Raw genomic sequence first — 17,093 nt, 5'->3', positions numbered from 1 at the left:
TCCTGCCGTCTGGAAAAAGGTACCGAAGCATTCGGGCCCTCACGACCAGACTGCGTAACAGTTTCTTCCCACAAGCCATCAGACTTCTCAATAACCGAACTGTACTATACTGAGCACAACATACACACACATCATCTGTATGGACTGCACAGACCCTCACAAAACACACACACTGTTTTGCACACTTTTCTGCTGTTTTTGCACATATTGGACAATATCTCAGTCATCTGCTGTTTTTTGCACAACTCCATATATAATCCAAAGGACCTGCTGCTAAGAACCTGCTGCTGTTCATTCTTTTACTGCACAAAATACTGTTTGAACATTCAGTATTTACACTGGTCGGTCGGCGCTGTTTCTGTTACTGTGTATTGTCTTTTGTGTATTGCATTTTTTGTACTTTTTGTATTGTCTTGTAACTTAATGTCTGCACTGTTTTTTGTCCTGCACTGTCTTTTGTCCTGCACTGTCTTGCTTGTCTTGTCCTGCACTGTTTGCACCAGGTTGCACAGTTGCACTTTATGTGGCTAAGACTACTTACATGTCCTTAGCCCTGTCTTTGTTTTATGTAGCACCTTGATCCTGGAGAAACGTTGTCTCATTTCACTGTGTACTGCAACAGCTATATATGGTTGAAATGACAATAAAAAGCTTCTTGACTTCTTCTTGACTTGATATTTCCATTTCAAATTTAGCCACCAAAAGGATTCCGTTTATTTACAATATATGTTAGCATATTTATTTTATTCTGTCACAGATATTCAAAGGAAGATGTATTTGCAGATGTATTAAGGCTGCTCTCTATATAACAACTGTTTAAATCACTAGTTACCACTAGTTCTAGGGACAGCGGTAATGCAACAGATATTTGGACTGTTCTAGATTAAGATTCATATTCATACTGTGTGTGCCATACTTGGTTGTCTGGTACTATTTGAGTGCTAGCCAAAGGACAAGCTGAGAGATATTCACATTGAACTCATTTCACACTTTTCTCTAACTCGCCAGGTCATAAATCCTCCCTCCTTCAGCTGGATTGCCCCTGCTGGCACTTTCACGAGCTCACACATCGCTGTCTGTGTGCATGCAAGCAGCCGTGCTGTGCCGTAACATAGAGGCACTGTGTTACTGAGCGTGCTCAGGACAGTTGACTAAATCACACAGCACTCTGTATGGGAGCTGAGGAAGAAGACTATTTTTCTTAAGGGGCAGCACAGGAGCGGAGACAGTTTCTCCTTTATAGTTTGACAATATTGATTTGCCAGTGTTGTCCTGTCTTCCCTGTGGTGAGAGTATTGAGGGATCATGTTGTAGTGGCATCTTGGGCCTTTCCAAATCTCTTTTTTTCTTAACATCACACTTTACCTGTTAACTGATTCACCTGGATTAAAACTATAATGGTAGGGGATATCTTAGAAGATACATGATACTGCATTACAATTCTTTGCATTAGTTTCTTCCATATATTCTTTCTTACTGTGCATTTTTTGTTCTGTGAATACTTTGCACTTATTGTGTATTTGTACTGCATATAGTCCTGTTTTCCATTCTGCTCTATTATTATATTATATTATTATATGTTTCTGAAACTTTTCATTTCAATGTAAACAAGTTCTATGGATGAATGGAAATAATATCCATTTCACCTCATTTCACCAATTAAAGTACAGCTGCCAAAATGTTAAATAAACCAATGAAAATTATGTGTATTTGGAGGTGGGGTGCCCTTATGGAAGAAATTACATGCATGTTACATCGGATTATGTTTTTCCACATCATGTGAGCAATATGTGAATGTGTATGTCATCTAAAATTTTGCTCGTTATATTTGTGTGACTGTAAATGGGTGCTATAACATTAAAATAAATGACAGGTGAAGTGAATAACATTTATTATATTGTTACAATGGCACCTGTAAAGGGGTGGGATATATTATCCAGCATATATTATATATATATATATATATATATATATATATATATATATATATATATATATATATATATATATATATATATATATATAAATATAAATGTTATATATTATAACCTTCTACTTGCTGTTCCTTTACAACAGTGTCTGCACATTTTTTCCAATGCCATAGCCTTAGAACCATTTACTTGTACTTTTCAATGTCCACACATCTCTGCACTGCTATAGCCTTTATATTGATACACTGTACATCTGTTTACATATATACCTATGCTACATATGTACACATGCTATCTATCTATCTAACTATCTATCTATCTATCAGCAATAAAGTTCTGCTGGTAAACCTTGGATCCTGGCATTCATTTGGATGTTATTTTGACATCTGCTACCTACCTAAACATTGTTCTAGACCAAGTAAACCCCTTTATGACAACATTATTCCATAATTGTAGTGGGCTACTTTAGCAGGATAATGTATCCTGCCATACTGTAAAATTCATTGAGGAATGGTTTGAGAAACATGACAAAGAGTTTATGTGTTCTTGGCCTCCAAATTCCAAATTGAGCATCTCTGGGACCTGCTGGATAAGCTAGACTGATCCATGGAGGCCCACCTCACAAATTACAGGACTTAAAGGATCTTTTGCTAACGTCTTGGAGCCAAATACTACTGTACACCCTGAGACGTCTTGTGGACTCCATGTCTCAATGGGTCAGAGCTGCTTTATTAGGCTGCACAATATTAAGCAGGTAGCTGATCACGGTGGGATACAAACAGATTTATGTGAACAGGGAAAAAGTGAACATATATGGATATTAAGAGATTTGTTTATAAATTTGCAGGACAAATAACACAAGAAATTTGGTATTGAACTGTTTAATTTCAGAAAGATATTTGTATCCAATACATGCTGCGTTGCGTGTAAATTTATAAAATTGAATGTGTAAACTGGTGTCTAGTTTAACTTGATCCATATAGCCAATCATATACAGTATGAATTACTGTATTCTGTGAAGCTTAAATTGTTTACTTTTATTGCATTTACAGCATATAGCAGAAACGCTTATGTAGAGCAAATTTAGAGCAACATTAAATACAAATGAGCTGTGTCGGGATCACGCTTTGCACTTTACGGGTGATCGGTGTTCTTCAACAAATACATCCAAGTATGAAAAGAATTGCTTGCTTTGGCTTACACAAACATTTGTACACAAATTTACTAACAGATTGATAAATGGGGCCCAGTGTTCCCACTGAAATCTGCCTCAAAACACAAAGAAACAGCATGTGGAGTTCTAAATGTGAAGTATGTGTATACATTGAAATTCTACAGCGTTCATGATTTGTTGCCAAAACCTTATTTCTTCCCTGTGTCATATTTGCACAATGTAAATGCAAACTGTATTAATGGCCTTCTTTGCGTTGCCGTGCAACCCAAGCTTTTAAAAGGTCTTCATTAGAGACATTTCAGATGGATGGCTTATCAAACTGTGCGACCTCTGGTGCCTTTTCCAACCTCGGAGGGACATACATTGAAAAGTTACCTTTGAAAATAAAGGACAGAAGAAGAAAAATGAACAGAGCACTTGGAAGTTGGCAGAAAGCCTGCCCTCTTGTTAGCCTGCCTCGTTCTTACCCACCAAGCACACACACAGGATTGATTATTGAGATGAACGGCTATAAACTCGCTATTTTAACATGGTGAAGTGAAGGGGGCTGTGAAGTAAGAAGATGCCTGGGTCTTAAGCTCACGGGTGAGAAGGCTAAATGGGTGTAGAGGGATTCAAGGGCTTAGTTGGGATAAGAAACTGGGATCTAGATAGTCTCTCTCTCCACCCTAGGGGCTTTCAGCACTGCACTTTCCAACAGCCTGTGACAAAAAAGCGATAGTTTAAAGGAAATCTGGGCAATGTCCAGACTGAAACACTCTCCAGCGGTGACAAGGGGCTTGTAAAATATTTACAAACAGGCATGATTAGTGGAGCATGGTTTTACTGTAGGGTATCTAGTGATTTGATTAGCATTCATGCTTTCAGTTGCCGTTGCACATCTAACCAGGGGTTAAATTTCGGGAAAGATTTCAGGGAGATTTCTGGTTCATGTAAATTAAAAAGTGGAAATCAGCTCCTGTATTTTAAGTTGATGCATGACTTGATGATAATAACGATGATAATAATAATGATGATGATAAGGATAATGATTCATGCTGCTTTAAAGAAAAATGCTTACATTTCAAACATCTCGCCCAACACATTTAGCCCATTAAGGCAACTGTTAATACATTTATTCAAGTAATATGATCGTGTAGCTGATTTAAAAGCTTTACTCTATTTTTATGCCAAAACCGATAACATCTGGCACATCATATTACTTTAAACTACTCAAATGAATTAAATTGCATTAGACCCTTAGTGCATTAGTGCAGATACATCTATGTTAGTTTGTATTAATCACATTGCATTAGCTTCTACTTTATAGTGAGCTGGGGATTACCGGGTTGGATACCGAGCTGGGGAATGAGGATGTTATAGGAATGTACACAGTTTATAATCTGTTTGTTAAATGCATTAATATGTTTAACTATTTAGTGTCATAGATCATGCTGACAGGTGACCTGTGTAAAGTTTACTAGCTAGTAAACTCTTCCAGGCCCTGATAACATCCCCATAAGTCGCCAATTAGCTCTCCCACCATTAGCTGTCCTCTGGTCCTTGTTTTTTCCTCTGATAAAGAGTAAGAGTAATAAGTAGCATTAATGAGCCCTTCTAGCTCTCATGAAAGCTGCTGGTTATACAAGTTCTGCTTGTCCAGCCAAAGTTCCTCTCTGATCACTAATGTTTCCAAACAACCAGTCTGATCTTGCTTGTTCCTTAATGAGCAATCAGTGTTTGCCGTGCACACATACACACTTTTTTGTTTTGCAATTTAATCTCTCTTCATGGCTACATTTTCATGGTTACGTTTTTTTTTTTTCTTCTACCACTGATTCTTTTTTGTCTGTGTTTGTGATAGAAATTGTAATTTTTTGTAAGTAAGTAAATTGATCTGACTCGATTTTTTTAAAGACATAAGTGTCAGGACTCAGCCCGGACTTTGGCCACGTGCTTTTGTTTATGTTTGGTGTCACTTGTCTGCCCCGCCCTTGTCTCTTCCTCGCCGCCTCAGCACACCGGTTCCTCATGTGTCTGATTGTTATTGGTATTTAGTTGAGCCGAGTTGCCTTGAGCAGCATGGAATCCTCTGTTGTCCTGTCTGCTGTTGTCTTTGTCCTGTTCTGTGTTTTTTAGTTAATAAACCCTGTTTATTTGAGCTATCCTGCATTTGGGTCTATTTTATCCCTGGGTCCCTGACAATAACAGTATTTCTTATTCAGGAACACATTTGCTGTATTCTTTTCAGCTTTCCAGTGCCTTAATCTTTAAGAGCCCTAGATTAATTCTACATTAATCCTAATTAATTCCAAAGCATTCTGTGCATTTGTAACTAACTATAGCATACATGCTTTGTCAACACTATTCCTATAATAAATGTATTTATATATAAAAGACATTATTCTATATATTAAGTAGGCTGTGGCCAATCTTACCCAGAAAGGGCCGGTGTGAGTGCAGGTTTTCATTCCAACCAAGCAGAAGCCACACCAGAGTCTACTAAAAGCCAAGAACAACCAATTAAACAGGTGGAATCAGATGTGGCTTCTGCTTGGTTGGAATTAAAACCTGCACCCACACCAGCCCTTTCCGGATAAGATTGGACACCGCTGTATTAAGTGCTTATTTATAAAGAGTAAGTATCCATGTAGGATTAAAATAGATACTTATATTAGTCTCCGGCACTGAAATTAAAATACAGGATACAAATCAAGTGACTTTGCTTATTTTGTGAGCTGGGCAATGTTTGAGTTTGTTCTCGAGTTGCTATCACTTTATTTTCAACAGCTGTGAAAAGATAAACTTTGCCATATAGTACAAAAAAATGGCATCTACCAAGACAATTTGAAAGCTGAAATTTGAATCTGAACTGCTATGACAGTTGATGGAGCTTTAAACAGGCCCTGCCATTAATGGCAGCAAAACAAAAATAGACCCTTTTTTTTTCTTTTTTTTTTAAAGAAAAAACAGATACACAGCTGTGAAACAACTCAGCAGCCATGGTCTTTGATTTATTCCTTTGGGGAAAAGAGAGGATGCTGTGTGAGTTGGGAAAAGAGAGGGAGGGAGGGACGGAGAGAACGAGAGCGAGAGAGAGAGAGAGAGAGAGAGAGAGAGAGAGAGAGAGAGAGAGAGAGAGAGAGAGAGACCTGGAGCACAAAATGAGCGTTCCAAGTTTGCCACAAGAAGTCAATTACTTAGAGTGGTCAGCTAAAACAGAAAACATTGACAATACATTGAATCAACTGATTAACTGCAGAGACATTACTGTGAAAACACTTAACTGTGCCAAATTTTATTCGCAACTTATTATTATTATTTTTTTTTTTGTTATGACTCATTGGTCTAGTCGAGCTGTCAGCAGTTATATATTTTTCCTCATTATCCATGTTTTTTTTCGGAATATTATTTTTTTTCACTTTGAGTTGAAAATCAACTGATGTTGATTTTACGAATGTGCAGTCAACACTCGCCTCGTTTCCTAGAGCATGATGACACATTGCGCTCACGGTAGGAGAGCGAAGCTGTGGATAATAAGGTGTGTTGTGTCACACTTCGCTGAGCTATGACTGTCGGAAAACTGGACGAGACAACTGAAAAATATGGAGATGAAGGCGAGATGTGGTGTTCTACATTTTTAATGACATTTCCTTGTGTATTTAAATATTTAACAGTTCATCCTGTAGAATCGCTAGGAACACACTATAGGGTTCGAACTAAACGTTTAAGAAAGTGTAGTCTTAAAAGTCATTTTGCTGGTGATAAAAACCTATTTCCAATAAAAGGAAATGCTTTGGACAAAAGTATGCTTAAGCTACATTATGCTAAAACAAAGTATGCAATGTTTGTCAAGCTGAGCTGATTAATGTTTCCATGTATTTTCAGTCGTAGGAGTAGTTTTCAGGGAGTAGCTTCCAGATTTTTCCAGTTATTATTTTAGTAAATGTAGAGGAGTAGTGTGACAAAACCCTACACCGCCTTTCCTGTTTTACGTAACCAGTTAACTAAAAATCTTAATGTACCAACTGTTGTATCCATCTGTCAGGACTTAGCCTGGCCACGTGCTTTTGATTATGTTTTGTCACGTGTCTGCCCCGCCCTTGTCTCTTCCTGACCGCCTCTGCACACCTATTCCTTATGTGTTGATTGTCATGTGTATATAACCGTGCCGCGTTGCCTATGACAGCGTGGAATCTCCTGTCGTTGTCCTGTTTGCCGTCTTGTCTTTACTCTGTGTTCCTGTTTTGTTTTTTATTTCCTCTTACGGGTCGCTGTGCCGTGCACGGCACGGAAGTCAAAGTGGCCACTAGGGGATGACCCAGAAACAAGCTTCAATTCAACTTTAAAGCATCAAATCCTCCAAAAACACGAAAAAACCTATTTACCTAGTAAAGTTTATACTCTCAATATTTTTTAAGCCCACACACAAAGCACAATATGATTCACAGCCTTCATACAATTAGAAAAAAATTTTGGACAAAACTGACCTAGGTGGCGCTAGACCGGTTTTTCCCTTACCTTTAGACGCGTCTCTTTCTTCACTGGGGTAATATATTCCAACACAAATAATCCACACAGGTCCAAGGAATTGAAATCTGTAAGCCTTTTAATCCGAAACGCTCTGGTCGCGCCGCAAATATTCCGTTAGTGTTCTGAAAACTGGAAACAGAAGTGCGCCATCATCTGGTTTTGCTGCTCTAACTCCTAATTGGGATATTCAAAAATTCAAAGTCTACGTCATATTTATAGCCCAGGTCCTAACGAATCAAATAAGCCCTCATTTGAGCCAATCGGTGCTTGTATGGCAGAGATAGACGGCTGAGAAGCCAATGGGGGCATGACCTAATTTTTGGGAACCCGCCTTTGACTGACAATTACTCCTTCCAATAGCAATGAAATGGGCCGGGACCTATACAGCCGTTTAGCCAATAAGCAGACGATTCCAACGGTATATGACATGCCGTATGTTCTTTGACTGTGTCTGCGTGAACTGGATGCGCAGAAGAATTCTTGCGTAATCCCTGACCTTTTGTCCCTCTCACAGCTCAGGGTGTCAAGTTACAGGCCTGTTTTCACACCAGAGTGATAGAGAGAGAGTCTAGGCTTGTTTATGGCTTTTCAGACTGAGCCTGCAGCCTTTTATTTCAAAGTTATATACAAGTTGTAACAAGTACACAAAAACGCTGCACCCGACGACCAGGGCTGTAGAAAAATATTCATATAAAATCCATTTTTGGGTCTTTTGACTTGAAATTTTTTTTGGTGAAAGCCAAGACATGTGGCTATGACTCTCAGTTGGGGTTTGTCCCTAACATGTTCCAGAAAAATAAGATTAATCAGTTTATCAGAAAAACAACCCAGGCGGACAGGAAAATCTGCATTCAAACCCCTGTAACTTTTAGAATCAATCTGAAACTAGTTTCTGAAACTAGAGAATCTCTTCTTTCAAATGAGACCAGGCTCACCCCAGTGTGTCAAAGTATGTGGGAGCTGTACCACTTTTTGTTGGACAATGGATATAGGCGGAGGTCCATAATCCTGTTTTATTTTACGCTATCCTGCATTTGAGTCCGTTTTATCCCCACGCCCCAGACACCATCTAGAACTAAGATCGGGACTTCTTAGAAGAATACCAGTATCAGAGGATGTTTGTTCTAGTGATTAAAACAAGGCTATCACACCTCCAATGCCAAATGTATCACCTTTTATGACCATGAAATATTCAAAAACAACATGTTTGTCTGTACTCTATTCAAAGCAGTAATAAAAGTTTTTGCACTACATTTTAAATGCATATTGGCTGCAAAAATGCCACTGTCGCTTTTCCTCAGTTTGACAAAATAGCTTCAGTGTAGTAAGCCGTTTACTGATTAGTTGCTTGTTAGGACTTGATTGTAGCTTGCAAGATACAATTAATGTACAAAAAAGAAATGTAGCCTCCCCAATGCTTTATATCACGTACTGCTGAAATCACCAAAGACTCCACTCACCCTGGTGACTGTTGCAATCATCCCTTCTCTACTCTGATGGCTGAAACTGAGAGGCTCAGGAGAACAGTCCACCCTATAACCCTCAGTTTGGCAGCTCATCCCGGCTTGGCGGTATATGTTATGCATTGCATTGGTGCCAGGCTTCCAAGCCCTCATGCCCAATCTCTTATAGCAGCAGCCTATCACTCACACCACGTTTCACATTATTCATGGTCTCATGGACATCTTCCATTTGAACCACAACTTAGGTGCCCTCTGTTGACTTTCTTGCTTCTGCATCTTTAATTAATTGTGTTTTTCTCCTAGACGCAATAATGAAATATTGAAAGGGCTGCTACATGGTGCACACAGTATATGAGGAAGAGAAGCATGTTAAGTTTCCACTCTTTCCTGGATGAAGCAGGCTGATGCAGGCCAGCTGTTGCATATTTCACAACACACATATGACCAGATGTGCATTGCAACAGTCGGTGTAGATCTGTTTGGTCGGATGTGTGATTATTTATGATTACAGGAAAGTCTCTGGTCATCAATTGTGCATGCTTTGATCATAGGCTACTTTTTAGTGTCTGGTTTCATGTGCTCATGACTTTAATATACACAAGTATGGAAATGGTCAGAAGAAATGGCCAGAGATGTCATTTTAAAATCTGTCTGTTGTAAATGTAATATATGTTGTCTTTATGAGCACACGAGGTCTGGATGTACATTTGTAATGCTTTAATGTATTAGGTACTGAGACACGTTTACTACCAGCATATAGGCTTTCTTCTGTAGCTTTTGAATTGTAAATACTGCTGTGCACTTTATTGCAAAAAGTAAAGAAATAACGGCGCTCCTGTAAGGTTGAGAGTTTCACTTTGACAACTGAACCTAAGACCCTGGGGCTTCTCTGTGGGAATTAATGTAAATAGTTGGAAAATTGGTGGGTGGAGAGAGAGAGAGAGAGAGAGAGAGAGAGAGAGAGAGAGAGAGAGAGAGAGAGAGAGAGAGAGAGGGGGTGAGAGAGAGAGAGAGAGAGAGAGAGAGAGAACAAGAAGAGATAGAGATATATCTATATAGAGCTACCCTCTCTCTCCCCTCTCTCCTCTCCTCCTAGAATCTCATTCTCTCTATCTATCTTCTCTCCCCCAAGATCTCTACCATATCTTAGATCTCTTCCAATATATATATACAATCCTACCCATCTATTACCCTATATATCTCTCTATATATAGACTCTACATAACCTCTCTATCTCTACCCATATTCTACCAGATATATATAAATTCTATAATTACCATAAATATCAATATAATATATATATATATACTAATTAGAGAGCTCAGTTAACTAAACTAAAGCAGCAAAGTTTCCCCTCACATTCATAAAAGTGAACGTCCTATAATAATTAATACACATGAAAGGAATTGTCACCAATCTCTACTATAAAACCCATGAATAGTTACTGCATGGGAAAAGGTATGAATATAATATATAATACAGTTGTGTTAAAGATGCAGTCTGAGTAATGCAGGCTGAGGGGAGTGTGAGAGTGTGCAACGGCGTGGAAAGACGTCTGGCAGTGATCTACAGGAGTCCATTAATTACTGTATGAATGCTCCTCTCACATATATCTCCCCAGTGCTGCTGTGAAAGAGAGAGAGAGAGAGAGAGAGAGAGAGAGAGAGAGAGAGAGAGAGAGAGAGAGAGAGAGAGAGAGAGAGAGGAAGATGGGTCACACTGTCTTCCCCAGCCCACATCCGTGCCAAGCTCATAATGACTAAAACCCCTAATTAATCTTGCTATCATGGGTAACTATAAGACTATATAGATGAATTATAGGCCTATCTGCAATGGGTTGTGTGTGTGTGAGTGTGTGTGTGTGTGTGTGTGTGTGTGTGTGTGTGTGTGTGTGTGTGTGTGTGTGTGTGTGTGTGTGTGTGTGTGTGTGTGTGTGTGTGTGAATGAGTAAGTAAGTGTATGTGTAGGGCTAGCGCTGTCTCAGAATAAGGATTTTCTTGATTAACCAAAAGGCCAATTTTTCAGTTAAAGCAAACTGTCTTTCCACAGGAATCAATTCAGAATAACATTACAACCAAAAACACTTCAAATGTGTTTGTTCCTTAAGCCTGAGTGTTACTCTTGAAATATACACAGTACATTACAAAAAATCAGAAATTGTTCAAAAGCAAATTGATAGCTGATCTGTTATAAACCTGGCATAAGCTGGATCAGGTGCACTTTAGAAGAAACTTTAGAAGACTTAAAACTCTGCAAGAGTTTCCCAGGAATATTTTCCTTAACTTCAGTTCCTCTGTGGGTTCTGTAATGGTACTTTAGATGTTTAACAGATCTTGCAATGTTATGGTTTCCTGAGAAGGACAACTTCAAGTACTTGTAAAGTATCTGTTAGGTCGCTAGATGGAAATTTTTGGTTAATTAAAGGGAAGCTTAGCACAGCCAGATATGAGAATGTCTTGTTCGTGTACATTATAAAATCATATTAAACGCTTTATTTTGGTAAGAACAAATCTTTAGACTTTCCCGTTTCAGATTAAATTTACTTACACACTTACAAGTTGTTTGTTGATTATTACAGGTACATTGATTATTTAGTGTTGGAACTGCATTGCAATGGAAAGAAAGAAATGAAGAATACATGAAGAAGTAAAAGCTCATACTCGCAAATATTTTAGTCACCCAAGAATCCTAAGCTGTTTACTTCTTGTCTTAGAGGGAAGAGCATTTATATTGGTTATGTGCACTGTTAAAGGGTTATGTGCTGCATTTCCATGGTGGGGAATTTTCCAATATATTAAAAAAAAAACAAAAAAAACAACAGTAAATATATAACTTTCTCTGAACAATTTTACAAAGTATGTGTTGTATAGAACTCAACTGGACATGAGTGGAAAGTATGTCCCACACTAAACAGCAGGGAGAAATAAAATGACGTTCCTACAGGATTGCTCTTTATAAATGCTCAGAAACACCTACAACTGGAGGAATTTCCTGGCCCACGAGTCCCTGATAGCTCTTAATGTGGCGTGCTCTCTGAGCTCTCTGAGGACTGAATGCTGCACTGACCAACAATGGGCCCTTGTGCAGAAATCTAATTGAGGTGATTGATGAATTCACAGAGCCCTTCGGTTCAGTTCCTATGCTCCGGTGTGAGAGGAAAAACATAACACTGAGCGTATGGAACATGCAAGGCTATAACCCTGTGTATGGGAGTTGACATCTTGTCCCAGCATTCATAATAACTTTCTCTCTCGTGTCATCAGTGTTACTCTGTGGGAAGTGAACAGGTTGTGACATGTCAGGATACAGGATTTTGATGCCTGCTGGCCATTAGCCATCAACCTCTGGTGCGGCCAATGCAAAGAAAATGGGAACGTTTCGGTGAGGGTTAGAGGAACGATTTGTGAAAAGTTAGGGTTATACTATCATCTAGTGGAAATATCAGGTATTGCTGCCTCAAAGGAAACTCACTACTGGCCTGGGAATTGCAAGTTGTATTTGTTTCTAATTAAACCGAGCACTTGTTGGAGCACATGATCTGGGCTGGGATTGGCATCCACGACGATACAAGCAGGGTTCTGGATTCTCCTGTAGGCTTCATCAACTCTAGAAATAAGCAGACAAAGTGAGTGCAGTTAACAGTGCTAAAATGGAAGATATGATTTTTACAATCAGTGGTATATATATGTTTCTGGTCACCTGGTTATCATAATCAGCATCCTTTTTGATTAAAAAGGCAAGACATGCAGGTGTTTGTATGCTTAAACAACATAGATGCTTGTGAATTTATTTTGCAGGTAAAAAATATGACAGACTACATTATGTTTTGTTGTCTGGTGGTGTATTATATAATATGTTAGTTTTTTATATATACAGACATTTTTAAACATTTAATCCTCTCTTGGAAAAGTAAAGTTTGGGAATCTAAGATGCTTTTTACATACTTTTTTATTTTACTGACTGAAGTGTACATAAGAGACATAAGAGTATTAAAAAAAGTTGTTATAGATCTATAACAACATAATTGTACTTCCTTCTACTACATGTAATGTATATTATACTGTAAAACACACTCTGTCACCTTATCTTTTCTTCTCGATTCATACTTTTTTAAGTGAAATCTTAAGTTTTGTTTAATTATATGCACAGTCTAGTAGCAATGGCAAGGTTTTCATTTCACTTCAAGTTGTATGCTGCGTACAAGTGTGTAAGTGACGAATAAAATACTGAATCTATGGGTAAAGTATGCAGTAGTGGCTCAATTGGTTAAGACTCTGGGTTGGTGATTGGAGGAATGGGATTCAAGCTGCCACTGTTGGGCCCCTTTGAGCGAGGCCCTTAACCCTCTCTGCTCCAGAGGTGCTGTATAATGGCCCTAACCCTGCACTCTGACCTCAACGTTGAGATATGAGAAGAAAGAATTCCACTGTGTTGTAACACATATGTGACAAATTGAAAGCTTCTATTCTATTATCTCTCCTCCACATGTAAAACTACTCCAGTCAGAAATAGAGATTTAGACAGAAAAGAAAGTGAACGGAGGAAAGTTTCTGTTTGGTTACGTAAGCAAGGTTTGGATTTCACAGAAACCGTGCCTGTTAAATGGGTCCATGGACTGAACCATATGTTGCAGTTTTTAATAAGCAAATGCATCCATTCTGCACATGGTTTATGGAGCACCACTAGTTGCACTGCATGAAATTTGAACAGTACTGTGGTGAACAGAAATGTGTTGACCTACTTGCGACGAAACAGGTGATTGATCTCCAGCTGGCTTTCCTCCTCGGTCTTGTCGAGGCCTCTGTGTGAAAGTCTGCGCAGCCTCTCCTCAGGGCTTACGCTGAGCAGCAGGACCAGGCTGGGCCTCAGCAGGTCACAGGGCCACTCATAGATCTCTGAGCCAACAGCTGGAAGGTTCTCCTCTCGCCCACTCACTGCAGTGGCTATCGCATATGCTGCAGTGCTGTGCCAGTACCTGAGAAGGAAAATCACTCTACTATTAATTATGATGTCATTTCTCAGTCATTCTGTTTTTCAGTTTGTGTTTTTCTCTGTTTGTCTCTCATTCTGTTTCTTCTGAAAGAGCCAAATTGAAATCCAATAGATAACACAGTTTGGCTTTAGATTTAGCTACACAGATCAATATTTGTATTCTCTCTTTTAGTCCTTTTCTGTCTCTCTGTCTTTCTCTCTTAAGCAGAGCTTCCATTCACTTGTAGAGTTTCCATTCACTCTAATTTATTCCAGACTTTTTGTATATTTTTATGGTTACATAGACTGCAGTGTTATTTAATCATCCTGTTTAATTTTAGTGTATGACATGTTGTATAGAATTTGATGGTTACTGTTGACGACATCATCTTGTTCCCTCTACAGAACACTTATTCTAGGTGCATTTGATGATAACATGACAATTTGTACTTTTCTTTTATTAGCGTTTTGGAAATCTACTTTGATGATATATGACATCTGGACTGTAAAATATCTTTACTCTGGCTATATAAGACTTTCTCTTTGCCTCCCTTTTCTGTTTCACTTATACCTTCATTCCCACATATCGTTGAAAGAAGTGAAAAATCGTGTGTTATTATGTGCATGTCTACTACAGTTTGTACCTGTCTACAATCACAGGAGCATGTGATGACTCTCTGGCTATCTGTGCTGCAGTGATGTAGTTCCCTAAGGCATAGAATGCCCTGCGAATGAGTGGTGGCTCTGTGTCAAAGCGTGGTCTGAAGTCAGCTAGGCACTGAGGAGGGGATTTTAGTAGAACTGCACCCAAGGCCTTTTGTAGATTGTAGGTAAGAGTAGTTTTACCTGTGTACATGGATAGAAATGAAAGTTATTTTTTGTCGTGTACCTTAAAAGACCTCTCTGAGACCATTCTCTGTGACAACATCAGTGCAATTAAGTTAGATCCTTGTATGCAGTGATCCTTGTATGCAGTGGCACAAAAAACCTACAACTCTATATCTAACTTCTAAATAAAGCTGTACAAGTACATCTTCAAACATAAGAATCTTAATGCACTGGTTCGAAATGTGTTAAGGCTTATTGATTATTTCTCACCTGTAGCATCCAGTCCCTCTATAACAATGACTGGAAAGCTTTCATCCTGACTGCTGTTTGACTCCAACTGTTGCTCCTCCACTAGCTCCAACACTGCCTTGGATTCTGGTATGACATCACTACACTGCAGACAACAAATGCACAATCAGGGCTTTCTCACATCTCGCATCTGGGCAATGTATTTTAATTGCACAATTTTCCACTACTTAATTTATTGAGAAAATGGGTTAGGGATCAGCTACATGTAGCTACATGACTACATGTCAGCGTTAAAAAAACCCTAATGAATTAGTAGAATTACATCATATAATGTCTGATACCATTATATATCTCCAGTCTAGACTATAGGACATCCTGTAAGAATGTGATATGAGACAAAAGGTTAGTTTGCTTAATAAACTGGACACACAGTGTTAACTTTGGTATTGTGTTAATCGGTGACTGTAAAATAATTCATCCAACACTCTAAGAGTTAAGTGAGCTCTGATGTAATGCTTTAAAAGAAATAAACCAATCCAGAAGCTTACTATTACCTCTTGAAGCACTTTGTAAGCATCTTTCATTTGGTAGAACACGTCTGAGTTTATAAGGTTCAGTGTTGAGGGATGACGTAGTGGTGCTGGAGCAGTTGTGACGTAATAACTTCTGTCGTCGGTCACATCTGAGCAGAGATACACTCCGTTCGGTTCGCGTGTGTAAGTGAACACACAAACTGAAGCTTTCTGTCTGAGCTGAGTTACAATTTGCTCCGAAGAAGACAGTACAGAGTTATCCCGCAAGAAGAATCCCTTTACGAGCGAGTTTTCAACGTCAGGGAGAAAAGACGCGGTGTTTAAAAGGTCGCATCCCGACGGAAGGTCTTGAGTCAGTGCGCGTTTAAGGTGCGCGTGTGAGCGCGCTCTCGGAACTCTGGCGTCGCCAAGCGCGTACACAGCAAACAGCTTCCTGCTCCCCAACACTGCCTCCAAATCCTTATTACCAGCACTTACAGGTGTTGAGCTTAAAGAGAAATAAATCGGTTCAGTCTTCTGGTTGATTTCCACCATAAATATTCGAGAACACCACTGTGTTAAACGGGACATAGATCTGTTCGCCATTCTGTAGACTGTTCGTTTACAGTGCAGTTTGAACATGTTACAGAGAGAGAGAGAGAGAGAGAGAGAGAGAGAGAGAGAGAGAGAGAGAGAGAGAGAGAGAGAGAGAGAAACGAAACTAATCGGAAAAGTGAAGTGAAAGTGGGTTGGTTAAACTGCTGATAAGAGAGCCGATGTGAAAACAAATGACTTCAGCTTGACCTCAACCTCCGTACATAAATAAATAATGAAAGAAATCTAGGATTTTGAGAGAGAGAGAGAGAGAGAGAGAGAGAGAGAGTTAGTGTGTGTGTGTGTGTGTGTGTGTGTGTGTGTGTGTGTGTGTGTGTGTGTGTGAGAGAGAGAGAGAGAGTTAGTGTGTGTGTGTGTGTGTGTGTGTGTGTGTGTGTGTGTGTGTGTGTGTGTGTGTGTGTGTGTGTGTGTGTGTGTGAGAGAGAGAGAGAGAGAGAGTTAGTGTGTGTGTGTGTGTGTTGGTGTGTGGTGTGTGTGGTGTGTGTGGTGTGTGTGTGTGGCGCGCGCGCGCGCGAGCGCGCGCGCGCGAGCGTCGCGCCGCCGCGCCCGGGCGCGCGAGTGCGCGCGCGCGCCGCGCCGCCGTTTCGTTGTGTGTGTGTGTGTGTGCGGCGCGCCCGCGCGGCGCGCGCGGCGCGCGAGCGCGCCGCGCGACAGGCGACCCCCCACCGGGGCGCGCGCGTGCTCCAGTCTCGAGCGACGCTTTGCGCGCGCGCGCGCGTTCGTGATGTGTGTGTGTGTTGTTTGGTGTGTGTGTGTGTGTGTGTTGTGGGTGTGTGTGCGCGCGCGCGCGTGACTCTGCGAGAGAGAGAGAGAGAGAGATAGAGAGAGAAACGAAACT

General features: G+C 39.8%; 1 protein-coding gene across 1 annotated transcript; it reads right to left on the bottom strand.

The window, feature by feature from the left end:
• Positions 1–11,545: 11,545 nt before the first annotated feature.
• Positions 11,546–16,514, bottom strand: cmpk2 (cytidine monophosphate (UMP-CMP) kinase 2, mitochondrial). The gene is made up of 5 exons (XM_047821643.1): positions 15,683–16,514; positions 15,150–15,273; positions 14,696–14,897; positions 13,822–14,055; positions 11,546–12,686 (listed from the first exon to the last, which is right to left on the bottom strand). The coding sequence occupies exons 1-5, from the start codon at positions 16,280–16,282 to the stop codon at positions 12,551–12,553; spliced, it is 1,296 nt and encodes a 431-aa protein (XP_047677599.1). The 5' UTR covers positions 16,283–16,514; the 3' UTR covers positions 11,546–12,550.
• Between the last annotated feature and the right edge of the window lie 579 nt (positions 16,515–17,093).

Source organism: Tachysurus fulvidraco, chromosome 12 (genome assembly GCF_022655615.1).
Source record: "Tachysurus fulvidraco isolate hzauxx_2018 chromosome 12, HZAU_PFXX_2.0, whole genome shotgun sequence".
Classification (NCBI taxonomy): Eukaryota; Metazoa; Chordata; class Actinopteri; order Siluriformes; family Bagridae; genus Tachysurus; species Tachysurus fulvidraco.
Note: the sequence above shows the minus strand (reverse complement) of the source record. Positions and strands in the feature narration are given on the sequence as shown.